Here is a 27,014-nt window from a genome sequence, read left to right on the forward strand (position 1 = left end):
AGGGCATCCATCTGACCTACCCATTGTGCCTCTCAGTGCAGTACTCAAGGACACAACTGGTTTTACCTGGGACGTCTGTCAAGCTCATGCCTTACTGTGTTTCCTTTGCCGCTGTCCCTTTCAGCTACCCACCCCAGAGGACTTGGAGTTTCTTGGCTCTTCTGTCTGATCATGTTTAACTGCTATCACAACCAGTAAGTGGGCGTCGTCACAGTTGTTCTGGACTATACTCCTCTCAAGCCAAAGAGCCAAGAGTGTGGTGGAAAATGGAACAGGAAGTGTGAGAGACCAGATCTGTCAATTCAGGACACATTTCCAGTGCTTGCTCTCCTCCACAATCTGCTCTTATGTTTCCCTTGGAGTTAGGTTCGGATGCCAGTTCTCTTGGTCTTGGCCACTTTCCCTGGAGTGTCTTCCCTGGCAATGTCAGATTAATACAAGAAAAAGCCACATACACTCTTAAATTCCTCTAAGAATTCTCCTGATAGCCAGGCACTGGTAGATCATGCCTATAATTCTAGCTACTTGGGAGGCTGAGATCAGGAAGAAGGCAGTTCTAGGCCAGCCCAGGCAAAAGGCTCACAAGACCCCATCTCAACAGAAAAAAAACGGACGTGGTGGAACACCTGTCATCTCAGCTATGGTGGGAAGCATAAAATAGGAGGATCTCTATCTAAGCTGACCTGAGCAAAAAGTATGACCTATCTCCAAAATAATTAAAGCAAAAAAGGCTGGAGGCATGACTCAAGTGGTAGAGTGTCTGCCTAACATGTGCTAAGCCCTGAAGTCAAACCCCAGTACCACAACAACAACAAAAAAGAAAGAAAGAAAGAAAGAAAAAGAAATTCTCTTTGTGACTAGTGAATCTGCCATCTGCATGGTCACTAACCTGATGTCTGGCCCCCACAGAGGCTATAGATGACAGGTTAGACTAATGGTCCAAGGAGTCAAACACTGATACAGTTCAATTTCTGAAAGTTAAGAGGAGCACCAGGGGAGTTTGACACTTTCATCCAAGGAAGCAATGCCATCATCTCTGTGAATTGAGGATGCTAAAGGCACAGCCCCATAGTGGAGTCACTATCTCTGCAGTAAACTTGAGCACATAACTTAAAGGATACATGCCCAGGATGACAGCCTCAAGGCATTTGATAGGCAAGGACTCTCGGGTCATTTCTCTCGCTGTTTCCATTAACCTGTAGGATAGAGCACAGCAGAGGATCTCAGGCCTTATTTAATTACGCAGTCAGGCAGTGTGTCAATCTGTCAGCATGCTTGTCTCTACACTAGGCACCATGCAGGAATACAGAGGAAAAGGGGAGACCTTGCCTTACAGGAAGTCACCAAAGCACATGTGCACTTGGTAGAACTAAAATCCTCAGTTCTCTCCTTTCCTCTCCAAGAGATCTTGGAAGTGAGTGCCAGGGGTTCATAGCATCTGCCCAACGTCCCAGAGCCAGGGGGATTACAACGGACCAAGAAAAGAGATCTAGTAAAGCCAATTTTGCAAGCTTCATTAAATGAGTTAGTCTTCACCACTAAACTGTCAAAGTGGCCTAGTCATTATCCCCACCTCCACCACAGCCCTGGAGCACCCTCCACCCCACCCTCTATCACCCAGAATATTTTAGCACCTAGAATACAGGGAGAGGGAGTTGGCAGCTCTCAGGTAGGAGAGAGGATGTCTGGCCCACAGACCATGCACCACTTACCCACTCAGAGGTCTCATTTTCCTAATTTCAAAGAACTGGGTCCCTGTGTGATTGTATCTGTATGAAGTACGTAAAGGGAAAGTAACAGAAAATTTGAAAGGTCCCAGCCATCCAGCAGAAGATAATAAACATTCTTATTCTCAATGGGTAAGGAAATAGGGGCTTTTCAGAAGCAACCAGTGGCCAGAGATCATCAATAACGCCTCGCTGTCCTGTCCTGGAAATCTAATTTCTAACAAGTCTCAAAGGGCCTTCAGCCTTTATAATAGTTCTTTTCAATATGCTTTGTATTCTGGTTACTTGAATGCATACCTTAATTTACCTGTTACACCATGAGCTCTTTGAGAGTTGGGACCATTCTTTTATCATCTTTAAACTACCTATAAATCTGGAGAAAGTCCAACATATTGCACAAGTTAACAAAAATTAAATAAATGAGGAGTAAGTGAGTGAATGGATGGGTGGATGGATCAATGGATGAATGAATAGATGAAAGGCTGGATGGAAGATGGATGGATGAAGGGTGGATGGATCAATGGATGAATGAATAGAGGAAAGGATGGATGGAAGATGGGTGGATGAAGGGTGGATGGATCAATGGATGAATGAATAGAGGAAAGGATGGATGGAAGATGGAGGGATGAAGGGTGGATGGATCAATGGATGAATGAATAGATGAAAGGATGGATGGAAGATGGAGGGATGAAGGGTGGATGGATCAATGGATGAGTGAATAGATGAAAGGATGGATGGAAGATGAATGGATGGGTGGATGGATCAATGGATGAATGAATAGAGGAAAGGCTGGATGGAAGATGGATGGATGATGGGTGGATGGATCAATGGATGAGTGAATAGATGAAAGGCTGGACGGAAGATGGAGGGATGAAGGGTGGATGGATCAATGGATGAATGAATAGAGGAAAGGCTGGACGGAAGATGGAGGGATGAAGGGTGGATGGATCAATGGATGAGTGAATAGAGGAAAGGCTGGATAGGTGGAGGGGTGGATGGCTGAATGAATAGACAGATGAATGGATGAAATGGAAGGGTGGATGGAGATGGTGACAGGAAGAATGGGAGGGTAGATGAATGGCAGTAAGGGTTTTTAATAGCATACAGATTTTGCAGCAAAACTTACTGCGGAAACATGATTTTATTTCATGCCAGGACTGACACCAGTCAGTCAGATAGCACCATTATCCACATCTTGAATTTGGTTGATTGCCCAGTTCTCAGGGACTGGCAAGCCTGTACCAGGTCATTCTGAGGAGACCAGAGACTCTGATGTTATGCTTTCTGGGACTGGATATTAATTTTTCTGATCTTAAAGAAAAGTTGTAGCAGGGTGCTGGTGGCTCATGCCTGTAATCTCAGCTAGTTGGAAGGCTGAGAGTGGGAGGATCGTGATTTGAGGTCAGCCCAGGCAAAAAGTTTTCGAGATCCCATCTCAACCAATATCTGGGTGTGGTGGCACACACCTGCCATCCCAAGCTATGCAGGAGGCTGAGAACGGGTGGATCATTGATCAAGGAGAGTCCAGACAAAAAAGTTTGCAAGACCTCATATCAACAGAAAAAAGTTGGATATGGTGGTGCACACCTGTTATCCCACCAACAGTGAGGAGCTTAAAATAGTAAGATCTTGGTCCAGGTTGGCTTGAACAAAAAACAAGATCCTGTCTCCAAAATAACCAGGGCTAAAAAGGCTGGAGGCGTGGCTCACACTCACACAGTACAGCACCTGCCTATAAAGTATAAAGCCCTGAGTTTAAGCCCCGAGTTTAAGCCCCGCTCCCTCCAAAAAAAAAAAAAAAAAAGTTGTTTTGTATGTTTTGCTCTTCTGCCTCAAACAAAATCCTATAGAGAAAGTGCATGCTTGTTGTAGCTTAGTGGTAGAGAGCTTACCTAGCATTGCAAGGCCCTGGGTTTGATCCCCAGTACTTCAAATAAACAAAAACCAACAACAACAACAACAAAAAGTGCATGCTGGAAGGTTGCTAGGGGAAACATGAACTTGTAGGCCCCTACAGTGGCTGAGGCAGCTGCAGAGGAAGCACTTCACACCCTCCTGAGAAGGACTGGTCCTCTCCCAGCACACATATGCTTAGATCTCTCTTTTTTTTAACTTTTGGCAGCACTGGGACTTGAACTCAGGGCCTCATGCTTGCTAGGTAGGCACTCTAGGCACTCAACCACTTGAGTCACTCTGTCAGCTCCTGTGCATGGCCTCTTGGACAACATACAACCATCCTGGGAACTCAAAAGCAGCTTCTGAAGACTCTGATTTCAAGTTATGGTTCCTAATCCTGAGTGCCATTCAGAGTCAGCCTACCTCAGATTACTGAATTGGAAACCCCACAGTGAGGGTCAGGGTGAGTTTAACTAGCTCACCAGTTTGGGAGTCACTGACCTGGTCTATAAAAATAACGACTACAGCCTTGTCTGGCATTTCTAAAATACGATATAAAGAAATCTTAAATGGTTTTAAAAAAAAAGAGGAAAGATATCTTAGAGGTAAAAGAAGAAAATAAGGGACTAAATATTCTTATTGTTATTTTTTAACTTTAACAAAGATTTTGTTCAAACAGTGAGATTCTCTGTACATTTAAAGTAGAATTCAATTGGCAAAAATTCAGTTGTATGAGAACTTTCTCTACTTACAGATCTAATTTATACATCTAATGCGGGAGGTAAGATAAGTCTGTAATTAAATAATGAAAAGTTACCTGCCATCCTCTCTCAGTTCCTTACAGTTAATAACTGAATCCCTGGAAGTGAGCAGGTGAGAAAAGCCTACCCCAAACCCCCCAGCCCCTACAGAAGAGTTAGAGAGCCTGTCAGAAGGCTTCTTCACATCCAGCAGAGCCAAGGTGGCAACTCTCTTTCCAGAAGCCATGTAAGGTCCGCACTCCACTTGGCTGAGAGGTTGACCCAGGGAAGCAAAATTAGTTTTTTCTTACTCTACTATCAGCTAAGCACATCTACAGTCAGGATCTGGCCCCAAATGGTCCCCAGACCCTGAGACCAGTGTCCAAGCCAAAGTAGTAGAAGGTCTCTAGAAACTAATACATCAGGTCAGGCGGTATCAGAGTGTACACTCTGCCTTCCTTAAGTGATGGCACCAAAGGCCAGGTGATAGACTAGGAGCACAGTCCCCACAGCTTCCTGCTGCTTTCTCCAACTCTCTCTGCAGTCAGTGACCTAAGCCAGTGACCACTGTGATGGGTCAGAGAAAAGAAAAATTAAAAAGCAGATTCTTTAGGGCAACAATGAAAACGTGGCTGAGTATGTGCTGCAGGGCATGCAAATTACCTCCCATTAATGCATTCTCAGCCAGACTCATTCTCTGAAATCTCTGGCTAGGTGATCGTGTCCTAGATAGAAGCGGGAGCCATTTTAACTTCTGTCACCTTCTGGAATAGTCTGTGAGGAGTTTCTTGTTTTTTGGTGGTACAGGGGCTTGAACTCAGGGCCTCACACTTGCCAGGCAGGTGCTCTACCATGTGAGCCACTCTGCCAGCAAGGAGTCTGTCACATTCAGAGTAAGTCAGCTCTTGGCGTCCAGATCTATTCTGGCAGGAATTTGTGCCTCTGGACTACAAGGTTCAACTCATGTGTGGGGGGGGGTCTCAGCTTGGAGATCAGCACCAACACTCAATAGCTTTCCAGGCCCAGGGCTGCTGGCCTCCCTCCGTAGGCTTGTGCAACCTTCTCCTTCTAATATTGCTGAGGGATTCCACTGGGAAGGTGCCATGCAGGGGAGGTGATGCATGAAGTGGGAACTGAGAGGCTAATCAAGTAATCTCTCTTCTCAATGAACAGAAATTGGTGTTATTCCCATCTATCAATATCCAGCCCAACAGGGAAGGCACCTGTGTTTGGTCCCTTTCACAGGAGGCACAAGAAGATTCTTGCCTGGGTTGAGAGTGAAGGCTCACATCTGTAATCCCTGATACTCAGGAGGCAGAGAATGGAGAGGACTGTGATTTGAGGTAAATCTGGGCAAAAAGTTAGCAAGATCCCATTGCAACCATAGCTGGAATTGGTGGTGTATGCCTGTCATCCAGCTATGTGTAAATAGGAGGATCCTGCTAGCCAGGCATAAACTGGAAACCCTATTCCCAAAATAACAAAAACAAAAGGGGCTGGAGGTGTGGTTCAAGTGGTGCAGTGTCAGCCTGGCAAGAATGAGGCCCTGAATTTAACCACCAGAGCTACCAAAAAAGGAAAGAAAGAGAAGGAAGGAAGAAAAAGAGGGAGAGAGGGAGGGAGGGAAGGAAAGAAGGAAGGAAGGAAGGAAGGAAGGAAGGAAGGAAGGAAGGAAGGAAGGAAGGAAGGAAGGAAGGAAGGAAAGAAGGAAGGAAGGAAGGACTTTTGCCTATAGCACAGAGAGGAGAGAGCTCTTTCAGGACAGGTGGAACACTACTCAGTGCTCCCTGAAATCCTTTTGGCCTCAAGGCTGGGTAGGAACAGAAAAACAGAAAGCAAGCCAATGTGTCTGGGCCCTGTAGGATAGGCTAAGTTTTAGGAAGGGCAGAAGTCAACAAAAGCTTGATCTCCTGGACAGTGTGCTGCATCTATTCCCCATCTGACCCCTGCCCCTGACAAAATATCAGAAGTAGCAAGTGGACCATCACTTCTTGCCCCTATGTTCCTAGAATGTTACTTGTGGGGGCCCTCAGAACTGAGCTAACCTTGTCTGCAAACAGCCTGAGCACCCCGGAAGAGAAAAGGACCAAAAGTCTGGATGAATAATAGAGGGGATAAACCAACTCAGGGTATAATACTTGCATATAATGAAATGTCACAATGAAACTTCCTTTATAACCATTATAAACAAAGATGTCTTTTTTTTAACAAATGGAGGACAGGAAGGTAAAATAAGTCCTGCCCAGGGTTTGGTACCAGTGAGAGTTGGGAGGGCATAAGGAAAGGCTGAAGGAGGGAGAATATGCTGGAAGTACTATGGATTCATGTATGAAAATGGAACAATGAGACCTGCTGAAACTGTTCTAAAAAGGGGGCAAGAAGGGATAAAGGAGAAAGATGAAGGGTGAAAATCTAAGATATACTGTAAACAATTTTGTAAATGTCACAATGTGCCCCCAGTACAACTATATTTTTTTCAATGAAAAGAAAAATATATAAATAATTAAGTAAAAAAAAAAAAGGTCTGGCTGAGGTCTGGAGGAGTGGCTCAAGTGGTAAGAGTGCCTGCCTAGCAAGTGAAAGGCCGAGTTCAAACCGTAGTACAGCTGGAAAAAAAAGAAAAAAACTGACTGATCCAAACTCAGCCTGGATGCACAGGAGTCCTCAACAATTCTTCAAATTTAAATGAGTAAAAAGTAGAGCCCCAGTCATTCACACAAAACCTGAGCAAGGTCACCAGCCTGGGTTGGCCAGGTCTCTTGAGATTATGAGTGGTCAGGGCTAAGGTAAACAAGTGAGAGAGGAAAGAAAAGGAACAGAAGAACAGTAGGGGAAAAGAGGGAGAAAGAAATTCAGAAGAAGATGAGAAGGGGAGGGGAACAAGGATGATCAAGAGGAAGGAAGTGGAGAAGGAGAAAATGGAAGAAAGGTGGGACCTCAGGGAGGGCAAAGGAAAGGACGGGGTGTGCGGGAGGAATGAGAAGCCAGAGATGAACCACTCCTGACTCACTGCCCCTTTGCCGTTCTTACCCACACCCTATTTGAAGGGAGAAGGGCTTGGTAATTGCAACTAAATCTTTTGTTATCGCTCTTTCTAGGCTCTCACCCGAGGACATCCCTCCATGCCTGAATGACCAGCTGGGGAAAGACATGCTATCAGGCTCGCAATCCCCTTGCCAGGTCTGCTCAGACCCTTATTGGAAGGATACTGTAGCGTCTTCATGTAGTTCTGGATCGCCTGGAGCCAGTCTGGGATAGTCATCGACAGCCTGTAGTTTGGGACCTGGGGTACAGAAGGCTGCAGAGAAACACAGAGAGGGATCTTTTATCAAGAAGATTTTCTGGGCCCAGATCCTAGGGACAGACACAGGGATGAAACCACCTAATAGAAAACAGCATCTGAGAGCAGATGGCCACCTGGCATGGTCACCTGTTCCAGTGGTGTCCCCTTTACATGGTCTCCCTAGGACGGCTGGTCGGTCCATCTCTGGAACTCTCCCTCTGAGTCAACTCTCCACATACTCTACTCTGGTTCTTTATGGCCCTCCTGGTGTTCAGTGTTAACACAGCTTACCTCTCCCATGGGAGCCTAAGGGTCTCCTTAAGGCCAGGGACCTCAAGGAGATGTAGTGTCCTGTAGTGGCCCCCACTAAGCCTAACCCAGGATGGACACAGAAGTGCTCCACAAATCCTCACATTTTTATTGCATGACACATTTTGCTTCATAGCTAATGACGACCTCCCCCAACCCCCATTATACGTGCTCCACTGCAGGGCATCTTTACACAAGATAGCAGGTGATATCTGCAATATGGCACCATTTCTCAATACCACGCTCCTCGAAATGCCCACTGGGTCCCCTCCCCAAGTGGATTACGAATGATTCCTCCTCTTGCCTTAACCTCCCCCACCCCCGAAAAGTGCAGCTCCTCTGCCTCATAGCCTTCTTACTCTTTTACCTCTTGGCAAACCAGTTAACTTTATTTCCTGGTCTGCTTCTTGGTTAACACTCAAACAAACCACTCTTGGGAAGGAAGGGACACCAGTCAGGTATGATTTTGTTTTGTTAGATGTATGATTGTTTTGTTTTTGCTTTATTTCCCCCTGTGTTTCTCAATCCTCTGATCTCCTATCTGTGAGGTGAGATGAGTCATGGGTGACAAGAAACTCAGTGTCTGTGGGCCCAGAAGGGAGAGAGGAGGTTCCTTCAGGCCTAGCCTCTTAGGGAGCAGGCAGGGCTAAAGGAAAGATTAGTCCCATCCTTGGGGAAAACGGGGCCAGGGAGGCCCCAGGGATTTAAGGCTTAGCAGATAAGAAAAGCTGCTGGTACACAGACTCAAGACAGCTCTGGGCAGCTTGGCCAGGCAGCAGCACTGCCTGAGGACATTCCTGGCTATCTAGTACAAGCCCCTCAGTGAACTGAAGGTGCACGGCCCTGAGCAAGGGCCAGCAGGCTCTTCCTTCGGCTACATTCACTGCAACTATTTCTTAACATTCTTTTCCTCTCAGTGACAATTCTCCTTCTTGGCTTTTTCACAGCAACTACTCCTTCAGCTGAAAGGAAACTAGTCACTTCCTACCTCACAGCCAAGGCATTGTGTGTGTGTGTGTGTGTGTGTGTGTGTGTGTGCAAATGTGGACGTGGCTGTGTGGGCAGCACACAAGCACAACTGTTCTGCATGCTTCACTTTCTTTACAACATCTCAACTCAAATAGATCACATTCCTGTCTGGGAGAATCACTGAACAAAATGTTCAAAGTGGAACATTTTCTTCTGCTAAATGACTTTAAACACACTCTGTCTCACACACACACACACACACACACACACACACACACTATATATATATATATATATATGTATATATATATATATATGAAATGTGTCCTTGTGTTTCTGCCCAACAAACCCTAGGAAGTGTCAAGCTTGTCTGACACTGCTGAAATATCCACGTGCTACCCATACATGGAATTCTGTGTTAAGAATGTGCCAGAGATTTCACAGAGAGGTGAGGAAAGAAGGGTGATAGGAACAGACACTTCCCTAGCACCTCCTGTGTTTCACACTCCAGGCCTGGTACAGGAGGACAGAATGTACAGGAGCAAAGGAAGGGAGAGAGAAGGGAAATGACACCTTACTAAGTTATGAGCAGTTCCACACAGGAAAGGGCTGTTTGTCTCCACTTAATAGAAAAGTTGGTAAGTGTGGGAAAATGTCAGAGTGAATCCTTTGGCCTGCAGTATGCAGCCAGTGACTTGGCTCAGAGTCAGCTATGGAGACTGACCACCAGATTATTTCAACTCCCCTGAAGCCCACGGGGCCCACAAGTCAAATGGTCGGATGGGAGTCAGGCAACAGCTGGTCCTCAGAATAGCAGCCCAGTGGCGCCCAAGAGCTTTAAAAAAACAGCTGCATGGTTACCTTAGCCAAGCTGTGAGAGAATGAGGGAGCTGTGGCCACACTGGCTCCCAGCTGGGAGGACAAATGTAGACATTCCCCACACCCAGCTGGGGAGCAGGACTGTGGTTGAGAGAGGAACTGAGACTGCTGAGGGGATGATGTCATAGGCTACAACTCACCCTGATGTCTGTGGGTGCTGACTAGAGGTCTCAGACTGGGAGCAGTTTCCAGGCAGCACTGGAGGCTCCCACTGGACCTGGACTATAAGCCAGGTGGGCTCCTTGGAGTGTTATGACAAGACACACACAACCAGTTAACAATCCCTGCTCTGCCTCCTACTAGCTGTGGACCGTGGTCAAGCTACATGGCCTCTCTAAGCCTCCATTTTCTTCCTGATAACATAGGAATACCATCACCTGCTTTGAGCCTTCCTGCTGGTTGTGAGGAATATGGGAGCACGTGGGGCCTGGCACCCAGTGATCATTACGTATAGCTGTGTTATTATTTATCAATAGTGTATTCTCAGAGGTCTAGACTAGGGAGGGCCAAATGGTCTATACTTTTCAAGAGCTGGAAAAGAGAATTAGCAGGGGCCCAAGTTCCTAGACACTCAGCTCCCAAGCTTTACATCATGAAGACGCCTTCTCACTCTAATGGAAGGGGCTAAGAACACTCACTTTCCCCTGGAGACACATGGTGACAGTGAGTTAGTGTCCTTAATTCACCAAGAGTTGGTACAAAGGGATAAGAGAGCTCTTTAGGCCTCAATGAGAAACATGGCCCCCAAAGGTGGAACCAATGCAAGGATCTGTGGACGGATGAAATGAATAAAAACAACGTCATGCACACATACCATGGAATGTGAGTCAGCCTTAAAGAGAAAGAACATTTGTGACACACTAAAACATAGATGAGCCTTGAAAACATTTTGCTAAGTGAAATAAGCCAGTCACAAAAGGGTAAATATTGTATAATTCCTCTTACTCATGATTCCTAGAGTTGTCAGATTCATGGAGACAGAAAGTAGAGTGGTTGCCAGGGGGTTGGGAGGAGAGGGGCTGGGGAGTTAATGCGTAATCTGTACAAGTTTCAGTAGAAGAAGAAAAAAACGTTCTGGAGATGGATGGTGATGACAGGAGTATGACAATATGAGCATCCCTCATGTCACAGAACTGTTGTGTTAGTCAGCTTTCTATCACTGTGGCAAAATACCTGAGATAAGCAGCTTCTAAGGAAGAAAGGGTGATTTGGGTAACAGTTTCAGAGGTTTCAGTCCTTGGTCACTTGGCCCTGTTGCTTTGGACTGTGGTGGCCCATCACAGTGGGAGTTTGTGGTAGAGGCCTGTTCACTTCACGGTGGCCAGAAGGAAGTGGCCAGGGTCTCAATATCCCCTTCCAGGGAACACCCCCGATAACCACTAGGTCCCCACCTCTGAAAAGTTCCATTGCCTCCTAATAGCTGGGGACCAAGCTGTCAACATAGGAGTCTTTGGGGAATATTCACAATCTGAACTACAGGGGCAGGTGGAGATGGAAGGATCAAGATTTGAGGTCAGCCCGGGAAAAAAAAGTTATTGAAACCCTATCTGAAAAAACAAGCTGGGGAGGAAGAGATGGCTCACACCTGTGACCCTAGCTACTTGGAAGGTAAGATTCCATCTCAACAAAATAAGCCAGACGTGGTAGTGTGTGTCTGTATAATCTTAGCTAATCAGGAGACATAAGTAGGAGGGAGGATTGTGGTCTGAGGCTGGACCCAGGCAAAAGCTTAAGACCCTATCTGAAAAAAGAACTAAAGTAAAAAGGGCTAGGGGTGTGGCTCAAGTGGTAGAGTGCCTGCCTAGCAAGAGCAAGGCCCTGAGTTCAAACCCCATCACCATCCATAACACAAAAACACATCTGAACTATAGCAAACTATACAATTAGAAATGATTAAACAGTAAATTCTAAGTTATGTTTCACTGTAACAAAGGACACAAAAATGATTCATAAAAGAGGACTTAGCAGAGTGACTAAATATTTGAAAAAAATGTTCAAGCTCATTAATAATTTAAGAAATACAAACTAAAGCTACTGCAAAATGTCATTTCTCACCTTTCCAATTAGCAAAGATATTGTGAAATGCAGATACGCAGTGCTGGCCGGCGTGCTCTCCTACAGTACTGATGGGAACATAAATCAGTGCAACCTTTTCAGGAAAAGCCCAGGGCTCTCCCCAGATGGGGTTCTGATGCTATTTCCCTGTCAGATCTCATCAATTACTACCTGAAACTCCAACTGTGACTTTCCGTGGCTCTTCCCCTCAAGGTCCTCACCTCCAGCCACCTGCATCCTGCCTCACAAGCCCCAGGCCAGCTGACGAAGGCAGAATCCAGAGGGAACAGATCAGGACCAACCTCTCCAGACACTGCGCCTGTGACCTGAGGGAGGGTCCTGGAGGCTTAGGGAGGAGGAGAGAAGAGGGAGGTGAGTGGGCAGGAAGATGGTTGTTCAAGAGGAACAAGAATGAAATGGATCACAGGCAAGGCTTTTGCAGCCAGCCTCTCTTCCACTCTGTTCTTGCCAAACACGATTGAGCTGTCAGAAGAATGCAAGAGGAGGGATATGGACGAGCACAGGTGTGTAACTGGCATCACCATATGGAATAGGAAGGGAGGCCAGGCAAGGAGCCAGGGAGGAGCAAGCAGCCCAGACACTAGCAATCTTTGACAAGAACCAGAGAAAGCAAAATGTATTGTCATCCCCGCTCAAAGAATACAGCACAGGTGCCCAGCAAAGAACTTTCCTGGCAACCTGGGAAAAGCAGAGCAGCACCCATGAGTCCAAGATGGGCCCCGAGTTCCTGTAACAGGGTACCCAGCCTCTGGTCTGGTACAGAGATCCTGTCATAGCCTTGGGCTAAGCAGAGTGATAATTCTAAATCCAGGACAAGGGGAGGGAGGGAGGAAGCTGCCCATGTAAGCCCACAGTGGGTGGGTCTGGAGCTCTCCTACAGCAGCCTCAAGTCCCCAGGACTCACACTTCACTCAGGCAATGCTCAGATCTCTCCACATGAATTACTTCCCAATATGAAATCAATGTGAGAATGAGGCACAAACGTGAGGCCTGGAAGAAACAACTGATGTTTCCTGCTCAAGTCATCCTGGTTTCCTGCCTTAGTGGAGTCTGGCTCTGGCCAGTCAAGGAATACAAGGAGTGTTTCCTATTATACCCAGCTGCTGCTCTGGGCCAGTCACTCTCTGCCCCTGTCCTCCCATTCTCTGCCATCCTCGAAATGATTCTTGCTGTTTTCTTAAACTATCCTGGACTTGACCTAGTCAAGTGCTAACTTCAGACTCAGCCACCAGCAGAGGAGAGGCCTGCAGTCACAAATTTGGAAGTAACTCAGAGCAACTGACCCTCTACCTCTCCAGGAAGAGACACTGGGCCTTCAGGTAGACCTTACCATGGCCACTAATGGAATGTACTTCAAAGTAAGAGTGGTTCAGTCCTCCTCTGTGGCCCTTTAAACCTTCCCCTGGCCACTTCTGCTTCTAGTCCACATTCAATTGCCAAAAATGATTAATCTCCCTGAAACTCTCCAACCCTTCTCCATCACCAATATCCTGCCACTCCCTCCTCAGTATAAATTCTTCAGCAAGGCATTGATTTGGTAGAAGGAGAAAAAGACTTGGCCCTAAAGGAAAGAATGTACTATGAGCACAGGAAGAGCCCTTGAACCAGAGGAGTGGATCCTGGACATGGAAGTTCCTGAACCATCTCCATGTCAGGGTTTGGGAAAAGTTGGGACTAGGGAGATGCCATGATGGTTGGGGATGGAGCACCAACTATTAAGACACCAACTGACCCCTATCTTGAAAAAACCTCTCACAAAAAGATGCTGGTGGAGTGGCTCAAGGTGTGGGCCCTGAGTTCCAACCCCAGTACCAGAAAAACAAAAAGGGTTGGAACATTCTTTTGGTTTTTTTCAGTACAGGTCTTATAGCCCAGACTGTACTTGAACTCATGATTCTCGTGCCTCTAGCTCCTGAGCACTGGAATTTACAAGTGTGCAGACCACATCTAGCTGGACACAATCTTTTTAAAGAACATAACATTCAGCTATCATACTGGAACTATCAAGTAAAGATCTCAGGAAGTAGAAATCTATGTTCTGAACTACATGGGTAACATCTGGAATATTGTGTTTCATATGTGTTTGTTTTAGGGAACTGCTGACAAACTAGCAATCATCCTAGAAAGAGATCAACGAGTGAGAGCAAGTTGGTCTGGGAACAATGACACATTAGAAAGGGTGAAAGGTGTTACTTGTGGACCAGGACGACAAAGGGGAGATGTAGAATGTCACAGTTCTGAGGGTTTATAATCCACTAGACTGCTAGCATCACACAGATTAGCATTTGAGTTCTGCCGACTCACTCATGATCATAACATCATGGGATGTGAGAATGGGAAAGAACATTACATGAAATCTGTTCCCATTTTATAGATGAGAAAAGTAAGGCCAGAGATTTTTAGGTGAATGACCTGCCCACAAAGCTAGATACAGCACAACCAGGACTAGATTCAGTCTCTTGATTTTTTACTGTAACTTCCTTGTAACATAAGAGCCCAGTCTCCTAGTCAAAGCTGCTATGAATAGCAAGAGAAGTCAATCTCTGATTCAAAGGTCAACACACAGATCAGTGGTGAACTACGACTGGGGAGGGAGTGGGGGGATTCTGTCAAAAGAGTTTCCTCACAACCAAATACAGCCAGGCCTTGGTCACCTGCCCTGTAGGAGCCAGTGAGCCCCTCATTCCCAGGAGGAAGATGGAGGAAGACTTCCCAGGAGGTCTTCAGAAAGAGGAATGGATTCATCTGAGAGGTGACAGACTATTTCACCCAATACTAAGATTCCACGATTTCCACCCACATGGAAGAAGGCTCCTGCACACAGGCTGGGAGAAGGACGAAGGCACAATTACAGGCAGGGTCTGTGCTGAGGATACAAGTTAGAAAGGCAGCATGGGACAGAGGCATCTGGCCTCTACGCCCTGTGGCCACCTCATTTAGGCTTAAGGGCTCTGACTGCTCATATAAGTAAAGAAAAATTCTGAAGTCAGAAATGCAAACCAGAAACAGAGCTGAGCAAGAGTAACTACGGCTGATACTCAAGCAGACAAGCTACTAGTTAGACATAATGAAGACTCCTTGACCAGTAGAGTAATAAAACATGAACTGATGCAGCAGGAAATGTGGAGCCTCTGTCACTTCCCCAAGGGCACACACAGCCTTCTGGTTGGCAGGCTCAGATGCTCAGCTGTCACCAGGTTGGGGACTCTACCAGATGGCCTTCCGGTTCTCAGATCTGGTATTCCTAGACCTGTCCAGGAATCTTCTCAGCCATACCAGTGTCCTGGCATCCAGGAAAAGCTATCCGACATACTATGTCCCCCCAACTTCTGGGGCATTTCTCTCCAGTTTGCATTCTGATATTTTATATAACTTGGCTTCTCCCACCCACCAGGGGACTCAACCCCCTCCCTCTGTAATGATATCCTTGGACACCAAGCCCAATCTGCTCACTGGCTTCTCTCCAAGGTAAAAAGAGAACTTCACCCCTGAGCCTCTTCCTTTATCCAGTGAGACTAATTTATCATGTGTACTGGAAAGTCCCTTTTAAGCCAAAGCCAAAATTCTTCCCCTTTTTTTTGTCCTGGAGCCCAGAGAAGCTGGGAAGAGACAGTTTGCTGTTTAGCAAGTTTCAGAGGTGAAAGTCACTGTCACAAAAAAAAAAAAATTGGCAGAAAGTCTAGAAATGATTCACACTGAGAAGTCTGACTGGTTGGTTGCTAATTCATTCATGGCTTAATAAATCAATTGCCAGGGGGGATGCGGGAAGAGCAAGACACTCCGAAGAAGACAAGGATGGACCCTTAGGGATCTATGCATTCTTGGCATTGGTAGTGTTACCTGGTGGCGCTTTTGCTGAAGGTGTACATGGGGCTGAGTAAATAATCGAGTTTGGCTTGAGAGTCAAAGAAATCTTGGCCCGACCAACCCAACCATATAACTCCAGAATAGCAGGCCCCTCTCCAGATCTCCTGCCCTCATTCTAAAGCTTCCAAGGCAAACATGGCAATTAAGAAAAGAGCTGCCAGAAAGAATTGGAAGAAGGGAGTTTGCAGCGGGACCAGCGACCTGGAGATTGCGGCTATTTGCTGTGTACAGGCTGAAATGGTCCCATCGCCGCCCACCCCACCCACCCCTCTGAAACCACTAACCTTTGCCAGGAAGGCGGCGTTTCTGATGGCGCCCACCATCTCTCCCCCCTTGGGATGCACCTTGGCCACGTGCATCCACATGCGCTCCCAGGTGTGGCTGTCGATGGGAAAGCCGCTCTTGTTAACGTGAAACAGCACCCCACCGTCTTTGTCCTCCTCCTCCGAGCCCCCGCTGGTGGCGAGGCTCACGGGCCGTGCGTGGCTGCTCCGAGACCGAGTACCTTTGGCGCCTTTGGGGTGGGGGCAGCGGTGAGTGTCCGCCGCGGAGCCGGTCATGGCGGGGCGGGGCAGGAGCGAGGTGCGGGGGGCGCGCGGCGGTGGCAGCGGTGGCGGCGGCAGTGGCGGCGGCGGGGGGCGTGTGCGCGCGGGCGCGGCGCTGGGATCAGCGCCCCGCGGGGGTGGCCTTCTCCATGCCTCTCGCTGCGGCAGGACGCGCGAAGGGGAAGCGGCGCAGGGGCTCGGCGGAGGCGGCCAGGCTCCCGGCTTACCTGCGGTGCCTGCAATCAGTGGAGACAGCAGACACCGCGGCTCAGTGGACATCGGAAGAAACCGAGTGGGGGGCGCTGGGATGTCTCCACGTCCCCCGAGCTGACCCTCGCACGCTGACAGACCCCCCCCCCCCCTCAAAGAATTGAATCCGAGCTTCCAGCCTTGCGATTACCTAGAACGACGGCTGGGAATTTGCCACAAGGCTTCACACACATCTAAACACCGGGGGTGGGGAGGAATACAAGGAGCGTGTGTGTGAGTGTTGGGAGGGGATTGCGGGATGGTCGCCGAAGGCAAAAGAAAGACAACTCGTGTAGCGTGATGAAACAGGAGGTCCCCACAACGCTCCATACATTCCCTGGTCCCCAGATGTGGCCGCACGACGAGCCAAGCCAAGAACGTGCCGGCACGTGAGCGCCCGGGGCTGGCGCGAGGGCGCTGCAGCAGCCTCGGCTTGCATAGGGGACCTGGCGAAGGAGCGAAGGGATGACCCCAGTTCCACCCGCCCCTTTCCCCCGAGTTCCAAGCGCCGGGCACCCGGAGGGACTGGCAGCGGGTGGGGCGCGGGAAGGGTGCGCGCGCTGGGGGACCCACCTCGGGACGCGCGGCTTCATTGCTGCAGAGCCTTTCCCGGCGGGCGGCGGGGGCGGTGGCGTGGGCGGCTGCAGCTGCTGCTGCCGGGCCTGGAGCTGGGGCTGCTGCGGCGGTCGCCTCATTCCATGTCCCATTCTCGAATGTTATTCTGTGACATATAACCGAGTCACCCGGGCAGCCGCTGATGTTCCGAATGCGTCCATTGGCCACCGCAACAAAGAGGGGCGGGCCCCAGGCTCGGGACTCTACAACCCCGAGCGCCCCGACGCTCTGATTGGCTCCGGGATTCCCGGGCGGGAGGGGATCTGAGGAAAGGAGGCTGGGCTGCCACGCGAAATCCGATCGCTGTCGGGTCCTGAGGGCCCCGCTGGACTGGAGTTTGTCCATGGGACTTAAGATCTAGTTTCCCCAGGGGTCGTGGCACGGTGAGGGCTTGCAACCGTGGGAAGCAGAGGAGGAGCGAAGTGACCCTGGGGTAGAGGAGAGCTTGGCGTTGGAACCCATTCCCGGAGGAGGGCTGGACACAGTTGACTGCACCTACCTGGAACGATGGGTGGTTTTCACAGGGCCTGTGTAAATGTATGCACAAAATTAAATATTCTTTAAAAATCCCATATCAAAGTTTTCCCCACGTTAACAAATGGGCATTGGATCTTCTGTTACTTTTCGTGGTTAATAAAGTGCCTGTAGGCTGGAGATATGGCTCAAGTGGAGAGCGCCTGCCTAGCAAGCATGAGGCCCTGAGATCAAACCCCAGTACCACCAATGAAAATAAAAATAAACAAGTTTTTTTAAAAAATTAAAAAATAAAGTGCCTATAAACCCAAACTGATAATGCGACACTAAAGCCCAGGAGGTCAGCCAGCCCCAACTGTCACTTGGTTAGAGGAAGGCCTGGATAGGCGCTTCCAAACTATGATGAAGTGAGTGACCTTCCTTTACTCACCACTGAAACACCTTTCTCTTAAAGGTGGCTTTTTTGTTTTTGGGTTTTGTTTTTTGTTTTTTGATAGAGAAGGGCAAAGTGAGGTGGGAAAATCATATTGACCTGTCACTCAGCAGATTCAGGTTTGCCTCTTGCTGAGCTGTGTGACCCTAGACAAAACACTTGCCTGCTCTGGGCCTGGACTTCTCTTTCTAAAAAGAATAGATCCCTCACTATCCCAGACATTTGGCTCTCAGGTTCTGAGACTGCTTGACTTGCTTTCTCCTAGACATTTAGGAACCTGGCCGTTATATCCTTTCTCTTTGAACTCTAGGCCAGCATGCCAGCTTCGGGAGGGTGAAGCAACTATGAGAACTATGTGAACCTCCAATACAAGTGCATGGGCACTGGAAGAAGATCTGTTCCTGGCTGCTCAGCACTATAAGGAGCCTGAGATGAACTGGAACTTCTCCAGAGGGGGAATTAGGGAGAAGCCAGGGTCCACAGAGGCCCCTGGGAAGTAGCCAGGACCTGGGTGAGGAGACCGGGGTTCTGAATCCCACTCAGAGCCCATGCCTAGAGCTTTACAGAATCAATGATGAGATCAATAATTTAGGTCCATACATAGATAAAGGAAATGGACAAGTCCCTGAAATGATCTGAATAATCCAATTGGAACAAGCACGTTAGAAAAAAATAAGGAAACAAAATTATTCTTGCACTATATAACTGACTCTGTGGTTTGGGGCTTTTTTGTTGGTTTTTTTTTTTGTTTTTGTTTTTTGTTTGTTTTTTGCATGGGACTGGGATTTGAACTCAGGGCTTTGAGTTTGCAAAGCAGGCATTCTACTGCTTGAGCCACACCTCCAGTCCATTTTGACCTGATTATTTTTGGAGAGGGGGGTCTTGAAGAGGATTTGCCCAGGCTGGCCTCAAACCATGATCCTCCCAATCTCAGCCTTCCAAGTAGCTAGGATTACAGCTACTTGAACTTCTGGGGCCTGGCCAGTTTTCGTTTCTTGGTGAACAGAAATCATGTCTCAGAGAGTGATCTACTTTCTGATCTTGAATATTTTTCTTCCCTTTTGTCTTTATCCCTCAAACCTATCCCCCTCTCCAATTTCCCTGGAATTTCCAGTCCAGGATACTAGAGTTCCAGGACCAGGTCCGGCAGGCAGAGGTTGAGAATTTGGAGAATTCGCAGGAGAATACAGCTCTCAGCTCAGTGGAACAGATGCTATCAGTGAACTTCAGAGGAGTCACCTTCCTGGTAATTACTTCCTGCTATCCCCAGGCAAGCCAAGTCCAAATAACTACAGTTTACTTTGTTAAACCAAAGCCCAGATCCCGTTAAACCAAAGCCCAGATCCCGTTTCCTTCTCTTGCCTAGAAGCACCTGAGAACTTCCAGACAGCTGATGCGGAGCTCTTCTGTTGTTAATCTCCAATATTTGAATTGTCTGTTTTCTTCTTTCCCAGAAATGGGGTGGGTGGAAAGCCAAGTGATAGTAGTATAGGAAGAGAGGGGCAAGATTTGGCAACTTTTCCAGTGAGGTGGTACAGTGGCTTCTGGAGTGAACTGTGCAGTCCTTGGGAAGCTTCAGTGAGTCACAGGCACTCTCATTCAATATCCTTTTGCATTTGAGAGCCGTGTTAGGTTGCATGAACAGCCAGGTTTTTTTTCTTCATTTTCTTATATATCTTGCGTTACATGACTGTCAAGGAACCCAGGCCATATAATTAGGGGTTTTGAAAGTTCCAGTAGTAGTGGTACTGGCCAATTTTTTATTTAAATAAGGATACATGGTGACTGGATGCTCTGAAGGTGACTTCAGCCTCTGAAGGCACAGTCACTTCCCTTCATTGGCATAACAACTGGTGCAGCAGGGTAGTGCAGGGGAAAGGCTTGGATTGAGAAGAACTGAGTTCACATTGTACCTCATCTTTCAAATGGCAGCTCCCAGAATCACAAAGAAAACTAAGATAAAGCCAACCCTGATGGATCATATTTCTAACTCTACCATTTGTTGATGCTGCAATTTGGGGTAAATTACTTAATAGTTCTGAGCCTTACTTTCTTTAAAAGTAGATACAGTACTACTCTGGTGGGATGTTATAGATTCAGAGGTAAGGTGTATCATTCAGCTGTGACAAAATAGCTTACATGATCAACTTAAATAAGGAGAAAAGATTTATTTTGACTTGTGGTTTCAGCCCAGGGTGGCCTGGCCTCATTGTTTTGGGCCTATGACAAGGCAGAATATCATGGTAGGGAGTAGGTGTGGGGTAAAGCTGCTTGCTTACCTCATGGTCTCCAGAAGGAAAGGAGGGAGAGGGAGGGAGGGAGGGAGGAAGAGAGAGAGCAGGATCCCAAAATTCCCTTCATGGGCTTTCAATGACCTAACTTCCTTCCACCAGGCCCCACCTCCTAAAGGCTGCACCATCCCCCAAAAGCACGACTACCTGTGACCAAGACTTTAGTGCCTGGTTTTTGGTTTTTTTTTTTTTTTTTTTGGCAGTACTGGAGTTTGAACTCAGGGCTTCATCCTTGCTAGGCAGGCACTCTACCACTTGAGCCACTCCGCCAGCCTAGTGCATGGTTTTTGAGGCCACTTCACATCCAAACCATGATGGAAGGTGTGTGAAGATACATGCTAAGTGCCTAGCATGTGTTAGTTGGGCCTTGCTCTGAATCTGACACTGTTACACAACTAGATTTGGAAACATCTGTTCCTAGGTCATTGTCTGAGAGTCAGGCCCAAGAAATTACTGCAGTTGCCCAGGGAAAGGAAAAAACATTTAAAACAAGCCATGGGTGTGTAGAAGGAACAGAAAAAGCTAGGAGGAAGTAGCAGGCACACAGGGACTGGCAGAGTTTCTCTCTGCCTCCACTGTCAACATCAGAAAAGACTCAACTAATTATGGGTGGAAATGCTCCACCTTCCCCCTAATTCATATGGCAAAGTTCTAACCCTGGAACCTCAGAATGTGACCTTATTTAGAAATATTGTCATTGCAGATGCATTTAGTTACGATGTCATACCAGAGAGGTTGGGCTCCTAATCCAATATGACTGATGTCCTTATAAAAAGGGAAAGTTTGGGTGCAGAGACTGACATGTGAGCAGGGAGAATGCCATGTGAAGATGGGAGTTCTGATGCCACAATCAAGGAAATTTCCAGAAGCTATGAGAAAGATCTGGAACAGATCCTTCCTTAGTGCCTTCAGAGGGAGCCAGTCCTGCCAGTTTCTTGATCTCAGACTTCCATCCTCCAGAAGTATGTGGTGATGAGCTTGTTTATTCCACTGTTATGGTCTGAATATGAAACATCCCCCACAGGCTTATGTGTTGACTGCTTGGTCCTAGCTAGTGGCACTATTTGGGGAGGTGCTGGAAACTTTAGGAGGTGAGGCCTGCTTGAAGGAAGTAGGTCCCAGGAGGGATAGCCTCCTGGTGCCCAGTTCCTTCCTCACTTTGGCTTCCTGTCCACCATGGGGTGAAGAGCTTCCTCCATCATGTATTCCCAACTCTATGATGGCCTGAGAACATGAGATAAACAGCCAGGGATGGAACCTTCTGGAACTGTGAGCCAGAATAAATCTTTCCTTCCTTAAATTGTTTTGTCAAGTATTTTGCAATTTGTCCAAGACCCAACAGCAAAAGGAAATGCTATGGATTGGATCTTGCGTGTCCCCCAAAGGCCCATGTATTAAAGGCTTGACCCCCAGTTTGGCAGATAGTGGAAACTTTAAGAAGTGGGGCCTAGCAGAAGGTCTGAGGTCATTGGAGGCATGTCCTCTGAGGGGACTGTGAGAACCTGGTCTCTCCCCAGTCATGAGGTGAGTGGTGTTGCTCAGCAATGCACTCCCACCATGATGCACTGCCCCTCCACCAAAGACCTAAAAGCAATGCATCTGCCCCATCATGGACTGGAATCTCCAAAACATGAGCCAAAATAAACCTTTTCTTTTTATAAGTTGATTTTCTAAGGTGCAGTGTTATGGTGGTGGAAAGCTAATACCAGAAACCACAAAAACATTGTGTCCATTTGAGCCTCAGTTCTGAATGGAAAAAAGCACAATAATACAAATGGTTCCTCCAGGAATTTGTAACTATGTATCTGTTCTCACACTGAACTTACACTTCTCAGAAAATTCAGGAAAACTCAGGGTGAAAAACTAAGCTTCAGTGGTACCAAGTTGATAACATGGTTAGGGGCATGGGAGCAGCGATGTACACCTTTTCTAGAGAAAGAGTAACTCAACCCCAACCCACCAGGAATCCTCAAGAGCTCAGGCAAACAGAAACCTGTATTCAAAAGTTACTAAGTCAGAAGGAAACAAGCCATCAAGACTAAGATAACCAGAATTATCATTAGCCTAAATAATGGGAGTTAAACCTCCGCAGACTTCAGGTACTGAAATTAGGTTCAGAATATTAAATGTTCTTGTTTAAAAATTTTTCCAGGAATAAAAGAGGGACTTAAAAACACAAGCAAGGAACAGGAGGAAGGATGAAATTGGCCAGCCAGACTTGAAAAGAGAAACCAGCTAGAACTAACATCAAAAAAATGATCATTGAAAAAGAACAAAATAAAAGGAAATTTAAAAAAAACACAAAAAGAGCAACTTGGCTAGCAAGTACAAGGCCCTGAATACTGTAAAAAAAGAAAAATATGATTTTTTTTTTTTGATGGTGCTGGGGTTAGAACTCAGAGTCTCACACTTACTAGGTGGGTGCTCTATCACTTGAGCCATTGCACCAGTGGAAAGTCTGATTATTGAAATTAAAAGTTTATTAAATGGTTTACAGGTTAAAGTGGCCTAATTTCTGTAACAAATAGATCCAACAGTTTTTTGTGTGTTTGTTTTTGTTTTGCTCACACTATGCAGGTGAGCAAGTAGTTGAGGCAGATTTCCTATACTTAGAGAGTCAGAGGCTCTGCCATTTTTAGCACACAGCTTTTCAGATTTCCCTAAATGTTTTTATTCTAGCCATCAGAAGGGGGGAAAGTCCAGAGGACTAGATGTCCGAGCGGTTTTGTTTTGTTTTGTTTTAAAGACCATTCCTGGATGGGATACATATCACTTTTGCTCACAGCCCAGAATTGAGTGGACTAGAATTCAATCACAATGACTTCCATACACAATGAGCAATGGTGGAGCATGGACAAGGTAGAGTCCATGAAAAAATAAATAAACAAATCTCTTCCACTTATAAAATACAAAATTGTAGAAATATAGAAGTCACTGGGAGTTTATCAATCATGAAACCCGGAAGGGTAAGCAGTATAAACTCTTCCCTGAGGACAAGAGAGCTTCTTGGTTAGACTCTGAATCTGTTCTCTGGAAGGATTCATTTCGCCTTGTTAACCATGGTCCCTCGTTCTTCTCTTGGAGGGTCTCCTTGTCTATCACCTTTTAGGAACACATCTAAAGTGGCCACATTTCTGGGGTGGAGGGCTGCAGAATTCTTGTATCTAATGTCATCATGGTGTGAATTTGGGGACACTCATAACATTTTGAAGCTTTAAAAAGCCAATACTTGGGAAGCAGAAACAAGATCATGGTTTGGGGCCAGCCTGGGCAAAAGTCAATGAGACTCTACCTCAAGAAAGAAGTTGAGTGTGGTGGTGTATGCCTGTAGTCCTAGTTATAGGCTACAAGGACAGAGGGAGACAGAGATAGGAGGATCATGATCCAAGGCCTACCCTGGGCCAAGGTGTGAGATCCTATGCAAAAGCATGAGACCCTATCTAAAAACAAAAGAGGCTGGGAGTGTGGCTCAAATGATAGAGTGCTTGTTGTGAGGCCCTGAATTGAAACCCCAGTGACAATACCTAAAAGAAAGAAAGAAAAAGGCAAAGCTGTATTCATGACTTCTTTATAATTGCTCACACATGTAGTAGGCTTCTAATCTGTCTCTTTCTAGATAGTTCCATATGCCAGCAAGTACAACCAAATTTCTCTCCTAAATAAAACTCCCAAATTTGCTTGGTTTCCTTGTCCCATGCCTTTCTATTTCACTAAATAGTGATTACTTTGAGACCATGATCTTTGCTGCATGGCCTTGTTTTTGTAAGTGGTGTCATTGGCCTTAGTCACTCAAGACTTAGTCAGTCTTTCTTTGTGCTGCTTGAGCTGGAGACTCAATCTTTTCCAACACAACTAAGTTTCAAATATCTGGGAGCTAAGCTCTTCTTTTCCATGTGTTTACATCTTAGCTCTTTCTTGCTCTGATCATCTCTTTATCTAAAACTTTGCTGAACACAGGAAAGGGCAATCAACACACACGAACATTCCAGCTCTTTCCAACAATTTCCTCCAAAGTAACAGAATCAGTAGTAGGTACATGTTCTGATTAGCAAGTCACTGCAAGCCACCATTTTGTCCAAAGTCTTGTCACTAAATATCCTGGGTCTCTATCTTTGTAGTTATCTGAGAATCTCCATGCCAGGTGCCACCAGACCATGATGCTAGGACCTCATATTTCAGGTTGGACCCCACTTCAAATGCTAATAGGGAAGTCTGAAGTGTGTGAGTTGAGCATGCAACTTGAGAAGTTACTAAACAGCAACCGAATAAGCTCAAAGAAGATGGAAAGAAAGGGAATAAGAAACCAAAGAAAAAGTAAGAAAGATATAGGAGAAAGGATCAATAAAACCAAAAGTTGTCTTGTTTATAGAGACTAATGGGCTAGAGAAACCGCTGACAAAGCTAACAAGAAATAAAAAAGAGACAGAAAGAGAAATGAGGGGCTGTGAGGGGCTGTTGGAGTGGCTCAACTGGTAGAAATTCAAGGCCCTGAGTTCAAACCCCAGTACCACCGAGAGAGAAGGAGAGAGAGAGAGAGAGAGATGACTTAAGAAATAATAGATAGTAAAATGGATTTGGAGGAAGAACTATAGCTGTAACAGATTAAAAAGATAAGAAAATACTATGAAGATTTTCATCTTATGCTGATGAATTTGAAAGCAAGAAGTTTGATAATTTCTAGGGAAATATATTATCAAAGCTGACTTGAAAAAATAGAAAAACTTTGAAGTTCTGTAACTGTTAAATTTTACACTCTAAAAAATTAGCTGACCTTATAAGCTTTACATGAGTTAAATCACATATTAAAGGAATAAATCTTACATGAAACTTTTGAGAAAATAGGAAAAGAAAACCATCCCCCCACTACCTGTATTAAACTGTTAAAGTTTTGGTATCCAAAGTAAGATAAGGAAAGTATGAGATGGATAAATTACTGGTAACCTCAGTTTTGAACCTAAAGGAAAATATATTAAACAAAATATCCACAAATTGAATCTAGCAACGTATAAAAGCTATCATTCATCTCAACCAAGTTGAAATTAGATTCTTGCTTCCCACTATACAGAAAAATTCATTCCATGTGGGTTTGCCAGTCTTGGCAAATGACTATAAAACAAAACATAGTTTTGTCATTTTGTTAGATTTCATGGTGACATTATCAAATTTTATCAGAGATGCATGATAAAATATTTAAGGGGGAAATGACACAATGTTTAAGATTTGCTTTACAATGTCAAAGTAAGAAAAACTTACAAGATGTTCATAACTGTTGAGCTGAAAGATGAGAACAGCATTAAATGATTTTCTCAATTATTATAAATTTTTGAAATTTTCAAAAATTAAAAAAAAAAGACATACCCTGAACTAATAGCCATATCAAATGGCTATTCCTCTCATTCCCTAGACCTTGCCTTTCTCCTTGAACCAACAGCTGCCTCCATGGCCAACCAAATCTGTACACTCAGCCACCTGGACTGACTGGTCACTTGCCCAAGAGTGCCGAGCTGTCCTTCTTGGCCATTGCTGCATAGCCAGGCTGTCCAGACACTTGGTCTGGAGTCCTTGATCCTTCACCACTGCTGGGCTCAGACGAAATGCCATGCTTGGATGTGGGCTCTGGCTTCTAAGCTGCCATCAAAGGGGCTAGGTGCTAGAACCTAGGGAATTCAGTCCCTGTGAAGAGCATTTTGACCATGACAAACAGGAGATGGAGGAATCTGGGCAGATTCTGTTCTGAGATGGTTTTTCAATACAACTTGGCTAGAGACATGCCACATGACTGAACAGACATACTTACTGAGTAATATATCCTGGCCCTTATAGCTGGATGTGAAGCAGTTAACTGTGTGAGAACACACCACTCTGCACTGTTTCTCATCCTAGCCAACCTCATTTCCCCTTTTACTTACTCTTGCTGTCTTCCCAATCAGCATTTAATCTCTGCTTTGGGTCGTGTTTCTTAGGGAAACCGAGCTACAGTTCCATAAGTAGTTTTAGACAGCAGATCCTCATGATAGATTTTGAGGATGCATTACCCACTCATCTGAAATCAGGAGAGATCCCTTTGCTAGTATAAGAGGGGTGGAACCCTGTGTGCAATAGCATCACAGCTTTCACATGGGGTTGATTGGGATGAATTGGGTGGAGAGTGAGACATTAGGACACCAAATATCAGTGGCACTTTAGTGTAGAAACATTGATGATTATAAGATACTATCCAGTCTTTTCACCAAGATGAGACCAAAAATGGAGAAGAAATCTCTAGTTCCTGGCAGAGCCAAAACCAAAGCAAAGCTCTGAAGGCCAAGAAGGCAAGGCTGAACGGGGTCCCCAGCCATACATGAAAAGTTCTCCACACCATCTACCTTCTGGTGACCCAAGTCATTGAGGCTCTGATGCAGTTTACATATCATCGGAAACAACCTTGACCACTGCCGTCATCCAGATCCACCTACCACTTGAGTGTGCCAGGAAGAAGGCAGAATGCAACAGCTCTCTTGTGTTCACTGTGGATGTCAAGACCAACAAATACTACAAAAAAAAATTAGGCTGTAAAGAAGCTCTTGTCAGAGGTGGGAGGGGAAAGGTAAATAGAGGGTAAATAGAGAGGGTGAAGGAGGGTAAATATGGCCAATGTACTTTATGTATGTATATGAAAATA

General features: G+C 46.1%; 1 protein-coding gene across 3 annotated transcripts in view; it reads right to left on the minus strand.

The window, feature by feature from the left end:
• Window positions 1–16,352, minus strand: part of Vash2 (vasohibin 2) — a 37,592-nt gene extending 21,240 nt beyond the window's left edge. The window contains exons 1-5 of one of the 3 annotated variants that reach the window (XM_074048363.1): window positions 16,031–16,352; window positions 7,573–7,661; window positions 1,713–1,769; window positions 1,325–1,489; window positions 1,122–1,196 (exon numbers count right to left, since the gene is read on the minus strand). In XM_074048363.1, the coding sequence (XP_073904464.1) occupies window positions 1,122–1,196; window positions 1,325–1,489; window positions 1,713–1,769; window positions 7,573–7,661; window positions 16,031–16,306 (662 nt within the window). In that variant the 5' untranslated portion in view covers window positions 16,307–16,352. The remainder of the gene's footprint in view (window positions 1–1,121; window positions 1,197–1,324; window positions 1,490–1,712; window positions 1,770–7,572; window positions 7,662–16,030) is intronic. The other 2 variants (XM_020186012.2, XM_074048364.1) reach the window with 2 other exon arrangements.
• Between the last annotated feature and the right edge of the window lie 10,662 nt (window positions 16,353–27,014).

This window comes from Castor canadensis, chromosome 11 (genome assembly GCF_047511655.1).
Source record: "Castor canadensis chromosome 11, mCasCan1.hap1v2, whole genome shotgun sequence".
Classification (NCBI taxonomy): domain Eukaryota; kingdom Metazoa; phylum Chordata; class Mammalia; order Rodentia; family Castoridae; genus Castor; species Castor canadensis.